The sequence below is a fragment of the Phragmites australis genome, chromosome 2 (assembly GCF_958298935.1).
Source record: "Phragmites australis chromosome 2, lpPhrAust1.1, whole genome shotgun sequence".
Classification (NCBI taxonomy): Eukaryota; Viridiplantae; Streptophyta; class Magnoliopsida; order Poales; family Poaceae; genus Phragmites; species Phragmites australis.
Window position 1 is genome coordinate 29738630 of NC_084922.1, and position 10909 is coordinate 29749538.

Genomic DNA, 10909 nt, shown 5'->3' on the forward strand with positions numbered 1-10909 from the left:
AAAACATGTGACGCCAACGAAGCACGCCAATCACTGGCCGGCGACACATCTTAAGCTAATAAGAAGAGATATAAGTAGATACTTAATAAATAGTTTAGGATTATTATTTAGTTTATTTTTTTTAACTTAATTAGACGAGGGAGGGGCAGAACTTGCCATAGGCCAAGCCCATAGCTGTTCTATTCAAGTTTGGGTTGGATTTAAAAATAATTATCATTTATAAAGTAAAATCCAATGAAAATTTAGATCCAGATCTTAGGTTGAAGCTTAGACTGTCATGAATTTGGTCCCGCTCCTATATAAGAGTGATTTTTAATTCATTCTTTTAGTCTTAAATCAATCCAACGACCTAACCAATACAAACTTGCATGCCTCCTGATAAGCGGTTCGATGTCTATTTATACCGCTCACTTGCTAAGCTCGCAGCCCACTGCGCTGCACAGTCGCCGTTGCCGCAGCAGAACACTAATCGGGAAGGAACCCGATGGACGAGGTCGTAGAAGCAGCAGCAGTAGTTTCGCCGTCGCCGTGGAGCCTGCTCCAGGGGCTCCTTGCCCTGCTCGGCGCGTGCGTGGCCTACCGTGCCGCCGAGAGATGCTGGCTGCGGCCGCGGCGGCTCAGCCGGGCGCTCCGTCGGCAGGGGCTCGGCGGTACGGCGTACCGCTTCCCGGCGGGCGACCTCAAGGAGAACGCCCGGCTCAACGCCGAGGCTCGGTCCAGGCCCATGCCTCCGTGCCACGACGTTGTCCCCCGCGTGATGCCGCATCTCCACAACACTGTCAATGAGCACGGTACGTCGACTGTCTCAGACGATCTCCTAAAGCTCAGTAGCTTAGTATTAATAGAAAATCTTAGACTGAATTTAGTTGGATTTATCGAATTATGCTTGAATATGTTTGCTACCGACGTGAACATTGAGATTGACGTCGTTTGACAAGTGTTGTGAATTATTGGATGTTTCTGTGGACGGAAGTGCCCACGTTGGTGACAAACTTTTTTGTGGTGTTAACATGGCAAGTTTTGTCCTTCTTCCATATCCGACTTATTGCTGTCTCCAGACTTTTTAGTAAACAAGTTCAGAAGTACCAGCCAACAAATTGCTGATATTCCCTCAAAATAGAGGTCTCCTATATTCAAAAGTTTAAAACTAAAATTTACAAACTTGCTTTTCTAAAATTTGCTCAAAATTATTCGCAAATTGTTCTTATTTTTTAGGAGATTTTCCCAGTTGTCACTAATGTAGATGTGTTTCGATAAAATGACATACCTCTCTTGCTGACACATAAGACCACTTGTATCAATGACAGGTGGGTCAGAATGGTAAATCTTCAAAACACATTTAAATTAGTAGCATATAAGCAATTTTATATTTTTATTCAAAATATGTAGCAGCTAAATCTAATATTGTCTTTGAATAATTCTAATTTATTCATAAACTTTATAGAACATCCAATCTAAATTGTGTTAACTTATTTCTTAAATTGCTCACGGTTCTAATCTAATTTGCCCATGATTTTTTACAAAGTTACTTACATGACTGCATTTAAAAGACAAACGAACAATGTTTCTTTTATTTTTGCAAAGGGTTGAAGTAGGTTATAAATAAGTATTGTAGGTTTAGATATAAAAAAATATAAAAATAAAATAAAATACTTATGTTCGTTTTTTTTTAAAGTAGACGTACATGTCATAAGTCCAAAACATGCCCATGCAGTTTTTAAATGTGTCGAACTTTGTAAATCTTCATCGCTTTGACGATACAAACATTGAACTGCAGGCAATATTTGCATCACTTGGTTCGGCCCGATCCCCAGGGTGGTCATCGCAGAGGCAGAGTTGGTCAGAGACATCCTATCTAACAAGTTCGGTCACTTCGAGAAGTTCAAGAACAAACGTCTCGGCAAATTGCTGGCCCTTGGCCTTGCGAGCTACGACGGCGAGAAATGGGCAAAGCACCGGAGGATCCTGAACCCTGCATTCCATCTTGAAAAGCTTAAGGTGCTCACTCCTAGTTTCAAGTTATCAAATCCTGCTACCCTATAAGCAATCAGTCTCAGTTCAGTACGACTACATGCACATGTGTGCTTACTCAAGTCATTTTCAGCGCATGCTGCCGGCGTTTTCTACGTGCTGCACCGAGCTGATAGATCACTGGGAGAGTAAACTTGCTGGTTCCGATCGATCATATGAACTGGACATCTGGCCGGAGTTTCAGAACCTCACCGGAGACGTGATCTCCCGCACGGCGTTCGGCAGCAGCTTCATGGAAGGACGGAGGATCTTCCAACTCCAAGCAGAGCAAGCAGAGCGAGTTACCAAGGCCTTCCAGTATATGTACATCCCAGGATTCCTGTGAGCACCCTCCTATCTGTCACGGACATCTCCGGTTCTTTGAAGGCACGTATGCATGCACATCGACAGCATACCATTTCTTAAGTATACCTCTTGCAGGTTCTTCCCGACACAAAACAACCGGAGGATGAACGAGATCAACCGAGAGATCGAAGGGAATCTAAGAGGCATGATCGAAAAGAGGGAGCGCGCAATCGAGAGCGGCGAATCGAGCAGCAACGACTTGCTCGGCCTGCTGCTGCAGTCGAACAGGGACAGCGGGAAAGGCGGTCTGAGGATGACCACCGAGGAAGTGATCGAGGAGTGCAAGCTCTTCTACTTCGCGGGGATGGAAACCACATCGGTGCTGCTCACGTGGACGCTCGTCGTGCTAGGCATGCACCCTGAGTGGCAGGAACGCGCGAGGGACGAAGTCCTCAGCGTGTTCGGCAGGGACAAGCCAAATTTCGACGGCCTTAGCCGGCTCAAAACGGCAAGTGTTTTCCACACCTCTACATATGATTCATCAGAATTTTTAAATTAGTAGAACATGTATGCTCACCTCAAACCCTTTCCTATGTGGTAACGATCGATGCCCATGCTTCACCTTGTGATCCAGGTGACGATGATACTATACGAGGTGCTCAGGCTGTACCCGCCGGCGGTAACGCTAAACCGAAGGACGTTCAAGGAAATGCAGATCGGAGGCATCACATACCCTGAAGGGGTGATCCTTGAGCTGCCCATAATCTTGGTTCACCACAATCCTGACGTGTGGGGCAAGGACGCGCATGAGTTCAAGCCAGCGAGGTTCGCGGAGGGGATCTCAAAGGCGACGAAGGACCAACCGGCGTTCTTCCCCTTCGGTTGGGGCCCCCGGATCTGCATCGGTCAAAACTTTGCATTGCTCGAAGCCAAGATGGCGCTGAGCATGATCCTTCAACGCTTCGAGTTCCAGCTGTCGCCGTCGTACTCACACGCGCCGTACACAGTCATCACGCTGCATCCTCAGCATGGCGCGCAAATTATACTCAAGAGGCTATGATCGTCTTATGCCATTGGTCGTTGTCGAAGATGATCGGAGTGTTGTAACTTGTACCAGTAATTGGGCGGTTTTGTGTATCTAAATTTTGCGTGGAAATAAATGGCAGGAGAAATATTATGCTTAGATAATATGTTCACGGTGGGGGATGGGGTGCCCTCACGACTCTTCCTGCGACCCCGCCGCCAATTCCAACCTAAATCCACCAAAAAATCCCCTTCCCCTCCACAAATCCGCTTCACCCAAAGTCAGCCTTCTCACTTTCCCACACAAATCCTTCCCTCCACTGCAGTTTTGAGCCTGGCGGCAGGGGTCTCAATCGGAGTGCGGCCAGATCTGGAGGCGTCTGAGTCTTCGCGGGCTGATTCACGGTCACCGCAAGCTCCAGATGTTCTCAAGGCTGTGCTACTTCGTCAATAGGCTCATGAGCAAGTTTGTGCAGGAATCTCTCTCCCTACCTTTGAATCCAGTTGCACTCGACCATAGGATGGGACGCGTGGGTCAGAGAGAGGTATTGCACAGCTATGCAATGGAGATGGAGGCAATACAGAGCAAACAAATCTGCGTAGAGTTTCTGGCCATCTCTCAGTACGTGGACATGGACATGGCCCTGCTCCACATGCTCATCAAAGCATAGTGCATCATTCACTACGGGTAGGTAAATCTCACATCGCCACCTCCCCGATGCTCCCTCAAGCATCTATGAGTCCGCCTAGCCACTGAAAACTAGCAGCTCAGAGTTTGCTGGAAACGAACCATGACACTCGGATGCGCAACTGCATTCATGCTTCCCTGAACCACCCTAGAGCAGTGGGGTGGCACGCCTCTCCGTGGGCTCGTCCGTCGTTCCCTGAACCACCCTAGGCTCGTCTGCCGCGTTGTCAGCCGCAACAGAGCACTAGGCTCGAGAGGAGCAGGTGCAGGGGGATGCAGAAGACGGATGGAACATATGAAATCAAGATTTTGGTGGAGGAAAGGTCAAGCCCATTCAAGTCTAGCATTGGATGCTTACCAAACAAGCTTTCCTAGGCTTAGACGAGACATCTTTTTAATAGGTGTCCAAACAGCATAAATCTTCTTCACCACCACTCCTCTCCACTCCACCTCCGCCTCAACACAAACCCCAGCAACAAAACAAGAAGCTCTCATATTTGTAAGCTCTCCAATCAAATCCTCACCCAAAGCCAAAGTCTCCCGCATCCCCCACAGAAGTGATGGAAGCCTTCCCCGGGGACTCAACTACAAGGCCTCTCCAAGACTACATGGTGGTTTTTGCGACTGGTGACTTTGCCAAGAAGAGAGACTACATACTGAGCCATGCAACTGTCTGCTGGTTGGCAGGGAATCAGCCGCGCACTGAGCCACAATAGCTCCTTGACGCTCTCACTGAGGAGTTTGGGGTGCGTGTGGGGGACTGTCAGATCGTCAGGCACCACATGGAGGATTTCTTTGTCATCTTCCACAACTTGAGCCATCGCATGCCTTACAGGGGCAGGGATTTCCGGTTTCAAGAATGGACCGAGCGAAGGTACACGAAGGCTATGCACTTTGACTTTCATGTACGCCTGCGCATTGAGGGCTTGCCGATCCACGCCTGGAGTGAGGAGGTGGCAACACAGGTCATTGGTAGAAGTTGTGCCATTCATATTGTGGAGGAGCACACCAAGAGGAGGGAGCGTACCCGCACCTACGACTTGTGGGCATGATGCAACAACCCAAGTGTGACCCCAAAGATCATATGGCTCTCCATTGCAGATGAAGACGCTAAGTTGTCGCCTACACAAATCCCTCTTCCTCAGGTGGCGATACACCATGAAAAACCCACAAGCATAAAGAATGGATATGTATACAAGCTATTCATCTATCTGCACGTCATTCAGGACCTCACTTCCCTCACCCATCAACCCCGGCAATGGTAGCCCTATTGGATGCTAGGAGCGCATCCTGGACTGGCACTATGGGGAGCCTGATGGCGGGGTCGAGGCTGACCATGCACCAGTGGCACGCAGCTATAGGCCGAAGAACACAGCTGAACGTGATAGGGACGATGAAGATGGTGGGCACAAGTGCCACCAGAGCAAATCGCTCTGGTCCTGGCTCACACGCCTGTGCCACGACACCAGAGAGCTTATTGATGGGGGCCATGGTGAGCATGACAGGAGTGACACCACACAATATGGTCGTTGTTCCCGGTACGATAGTCCTTCACCGTCGAGAAGCCCCAGGATTAGGCGCACCATGGATCTAGTAGTTTCTCAGGCACATCATGCTCTGATGAGCTCACGCCGGGTGAGTTTAGAGCTCACGTAGGGTGCATTTCGTCTCTCTGGTGATTGTGGTGTGCCAACCCAATGGAAGCAAGAAGAACGAGCCCTGCCGAGAGGGCAACATGAAGAAGATGCTCCAGGACAGCAATGCTAACGTCCAATTCAAAGAACAACAGTGCTTCCAAAGAGGAAGTGATCGTGGCCGCGAGCACTCGCCAAGAAGGGAGTATGGAGAGGGATCCTCCAGGGACGATGGGTAGCGTCGGGCCGTCCGTGACGCCTCCCTTAGCCCGGCGGTGCGTCGCACTCAGGACTGCTCCTTTGAGAGGTTGGCACACCGCCTGTTTCACCCTCTGTGAGGGACAGTTGGCCAGGAGGGCAGTACCCCTCGAATGAGCACAAGACGGCCATGTTTTCTAAGCAGGGCGCCTCAAAGAATGATATGATGGAGGCGGGCAGCCAGAACATACCGTTCTCTACTCCGACACCTAGTGCACCAGAACGAGAGCATGACCTCCACCTGTTGCATGAGACCACTTTGCAGTTGAGGTCTAACAATCCTATGTGTATGGAGGCAGCCTTGGGTGTAGTGGTGCACTGCAATGTTTCCCCAGATGCAGTGGATGATTGGGCTGCTCCCCTAGCAACCACTGCCTCGGCCGAGTAGCTTAACACGCATGGTGCTGCCAGTGCGCTAGTGCAGGGAGGGGTCCCTACCCTAAGTGACGAGGAGATGGCCCCTGTGCATCACCTGGTCTAGGACAAGCTAACCAAATTTCTTGTCTCTATGCTCAAGCCAGTGCAGACCCCATTCTTTGCAATGCCAAACCCAAAGAAGACTGCAACAAGAGACGGAGAATGGTACTGAAGCACGCAGAAGTAGCTGTCTAGCCAACAAGAGAAGAGGCAACAAGACTGTTGAAGAGCTTGCCTAGGAGGTGCTGGCAAAGAAGACCAGCGCCCTCTCGCCCACTAAGAAGATGGATGAGGAGGTGTGACAACGCTACATCAAGACCTATGATGCTCCCCTATTGGAGATTGTGATAAAGGCCTTTCAAGAGCTGATCAAGGCAACCTACCACGGCAAACCACCGGCTAGCATAACCCTGGAGGAAGAGCGCTTCCAGCCTTGAAAGTGATAGTAGCGTGTGATGTCCAAGAAAGGAGGAAGCATCGCCCTGTGATGATTAAAAAGTGGCCCATGTTATGTTGTTTCTTAAGTTTGTAGCGTCACCCTGGGAGGCCTAGTATCTCTCAGGGATGCTTTGGTTTCTATTGTTGGTGCGTGAAATGGTGCCATGGTGGCAAAATTTCACTTGTCTGTGCCATTCTGGTCATGAGAGTCCTTGTACCAAAAATCTTATATGGGTGTTGGGTTCAGCTGGTAGTTAATATGGTATGGCAGGGTTCTGGTTTGGTGTACCACTAGGGTACCAATGCCTGTTGTCGATGGCTGCTTATTATTTGATGGCACAAAGAAACGCGAAAATCCTAATTTAGAATGTCAGGGGACTAAATGGCCAGGTGAGAAGAGATGCAGTCAGAGAAATGGTGCAATCAACACAGGCTACAATAATCTGCCTGCAGGAAACAAAATTGCAGTTTATAGATGATGAGATTGTGGCACAAACCTTGGGGATTCAGTTCACTAGAAACTACTCCTACCTGTCAGCTTCGAGAACCAGAGGGGGTATTCTCATTGCCTGCTCAGATAATTTCTTCGATCTGATCGCTTCGTCCAAATCGGCCAATACACTTTCAGTCACCATACAAATGAAAAGCAAATGAATGGAATGGGTCCTTACTGGAGTATGTGGGCCACAGGGAGACCAATAGAAGCTGCTCTTCATCGACGAGCTCAAGTCAATCAAACCTCTTGATAACATAGAGTGGCTACCAATTGGAGATTTTAACCTTATATATAAGGTGGCTGAAAAAAAACAACTCGAGGATCAACAAAAGGCTAATGGGTAGGTTTAAGGCGGCAATTGATGACCTGTAGATCAAAGAACTGTCACTCACAGGGAGGAAATTCACTTGGACAAACGAGCAGAATACATTGACCCTAACAAGAATCGATAGAGCTTTCAGCTCCACTGAATGGGAAGATCTTTATTGGTATGTTCCATATCAATAATCAGTACAGACCTCAATCTCAAGCCCTTGTTCAGCGCTCCAACTATCAGTCACCTCGTTCAACTCCACCATCTACTCTCAGGTCAAGAACAGCCCCGCTACTGCCACCTCAGGCAAAGAATGTTTTCACTATGGAGAGTTAGGAAACTATGTGAATTGATGTCCTAAGAAGAATCTAAATCAGTCCAACACCAACACCCCGAAGTCCACTCAGTTTCAATTCCAGGCGCGTAATGGAAATCCGATCCCTGTTTAGAACAACCGTGGATAGTAGAATTTTGTTCAAGGGAAGGTCACTCATGTCATCGCAGAAGAAGCTAAAGATGTTCAGGATGTGGTGTACGGTATGTTCCTCGTCAACTCTCAGCCTGCATCAGTTTTGTTTGATTTTGAAGCTTCTTATTTTTTCATAACTACCCAGTATGTTGCCAAGCATTGTTTACCTATGGTTATGATGAAACAACCTATGCTTATTAGCTCTCCTGGAGGAGAATTGAAAGCACAATATATGTGTCATAAGATGAAACTTAAAATAAGGGGGTAGACTTTCAAGCAAATCTTGTAGTTATGGAATCTAAGGGTATAGATGTTATCCTCGGAATGGATTGGTTATCCAAAATTGATGGAGTAATTAAGTGTGCCAGAAGAGCAATCCACCTGACCAATGGAGATGGAACCAAAGTTGAGCTCTTAGCTACTACCCTAGCAGTAGAGGATTGTTCTCTCAATTTACTTGAAGAAAACCCCATTGATCAGATCATAGTGGTTCATGAATTTCCCGATGTTTTCCCTGATGAATTTCCATATATGCCACTAGATCAAGAAATTGAGTTTGTCATTGAATTGGTGCCCGGTACGGCCCCTATAGCTAAAAGGCCATATAGAATATCTGTTAATGACCTAGCTAAGTTAAAGAAGTAAATCCAATAATAATTAGGTAAACGTTTTATTAGACCAAGTGTGTCACCTTGGGGAGCCCTAGTTCTTTTCATGGATAAGAAGGATGGTACTCGAAGAATGTGTGTACACTACAGAGCGCTCAATGATGTGACCATTAAGAACAAGTACCTGTTACCCCAGATTGAGGTATTTGTTCGATCAGATGAGAGAGCCCGAGTGTTCTCCAAGATTGATCTAAGGTCTAGATATTATCAGTTGAAGATTCGATCATCATATGTACCCAAGACCTCCTTCAGTACTCGATATGGATTATATGAATATACTGTTATGTCTTTTAGATTGATCAATGACCTAGCTTATTTCATGAATCTCATGAATAAGGTATTTATAGATTATCTAGACATGTTTGTAGTGGTGTTCATTGATGCTATTCTAATTTTCTCTAGGAGTGAAGAAGAACACGAAGAACATTTGAGAATTGTGCTATAGACACTCAGAGAGCATCAGCTATATGTCAAGCTTAGCAAGTGTGATTTTTAGTTAGATCAAGTCACTTTTCTCGGCCATATCATAACAGTTGGAGGTGTAGCAGTAGATCCAAGCAAAGTGAAGGATGTGTTGAATTGGTTACCGCTTACCAATGTGTCAGAGATCTGAAGTTTTCTCAGTTTAGTAGGATATTATCACCGCTTCATACAAGGATTCTCTAAGATAGCTCAACCTCTTACCTCTTTGCTACAGAAAAATATGGTTTTTAAGTGGATCCCAGCTTGTCAAGCAAGTTTTGAAGAATTGAAGAGGAGATTAACTATAGCCCCAGTGCTAGTTCTACTAGACATCAGCAAGAACTTTGATATCTACTGTGATACTTCGCGACAAAGACTTTGATGTGTTCTTATGCAAGAAGTTTAAGTCATAGCTTATGCGTCAAGGAAGTTAAGGAAGCATGAGGAGCATTACCCTACGCATGACCTGGAATTAGCAGCATTGGTTCATGCACTGAAAATTTGGAGACACTATCTCATTGGAAAACAATGTGAGATATACACGGATCACAACAGTTTGAAATATATATTCACCAAACCGGATTTAAACCTTCGTCAGCACCGATGGCTAGAGTTAATCAAGAACTATGATGTGGGAGTCCATTATCACCCAGGAAAGATTAATGTGGTAGCTGATGCTTTGAGTCGAAAAAGTTATTGTAACTCGATGATGGTTCAAGGTAGTCAACCCAAGTTATGGAAAGAGTTTGAGAAGCTTAACCTTGGTTTTGTGGCAGATGTAGAAGCAACTATTATGGAAGTTGATTGCACATTAGAGCAAGATATTCATAAAGGTCAACTTGAAGATGAAAAACTCAAGGAAATAAGGCAACTTATTAAGGATGATAAAGCACCAGGCTTTACAGAAGACAGTCAAGGTATTATGTGGTTCAGAAAGAGAATCTGTGTGCCCAATCAGAAAGCCATTAAAGAGTTAATTTTAAGGGAAGCCCATAATTCAGCATATTCCATTCACCCTGGAAGCACGAAGATGTATCAAGATCTCAAGGATCGTTATTGGTGGTATGTAATGAATAGAGATGTTGCAGAATATGTAGCCCTATGTGATACTTGCCAGAAGGTCAAAGTAGAACACTAGAGACCAACAGGATTGCTATAGCCCTTGAAGGTACTTGAGTGGAAATGAGAGGAAATTAAGGTCAAAGGGAAGTTATCACCAAGATTCATTGGACATTTCAAGATACTGGATAAAAGAGGAGAATTAGTTTATCAGTTGGAGTTACCATCTCAACTGGCAGATATGACTGATGTATTTCATATGTCTTAGTTGAAGAAGTGTCTTTGAGCGCCCGAAGAACTGTTGCCAATGGAAAACTTGGATGTTCGAGAAGATCTCTCCTATATAGATTATCCAGCGAAGATCATTGAAAGATCAGAAAGGATTACCAGAACCAAAGTGATACCAATATGCAAAGTGCAGTGGAGTCACCACTCAGAAGATGACGCAACATGGGAAAGAGAAGAAGATCTGAAGTCAGAGTTTCCTCATCTTTTCTCCAATCTGTTCGAATCTCGAGGGCGAGATTCATTCCAAGGGGGATAGGTTTGTAAGACCCTAATTTTCAAATTTGCAAGTTTCTAAAATTGGCTAGATTTTAATTTGATTTGAATTAAATAGCCTAGGTTTAAAATCTAATTTACAAAATTAAATTCCAGATGAACATAGG

The 10909-nt window shown here is 45.9% G+C and overlaps 1 protein-coding gene across 1 annotated transcript; it reads left to right on the top strand.

Annotated features, from left to right (window-relative positions):
- Positions 1-417: 417 nt before the first annotated feature.
- Positions 418-3413, top strand: LOC133908273 (cytochrome P450 CYP72A616-like). The gene is made up of 5 exons (XM_062350271.1): positions 418-791; positions 1778-1998; positions 2105-2352; positions 2452-2824; positions 2951-3413. The coding sequence occupies exons 1-5, from the start codon at positions 485-487 to the stop codon at positions 3374-3376; spliced, it is 1575 nt and encodes a 524-aa protein (XP_062206255.1). The 5' UTR covers positions 418-484; the 3' UTR covers positions 3377-3413.
- Positions 3414-10909: the final 7496 nt, after the last annotated feature.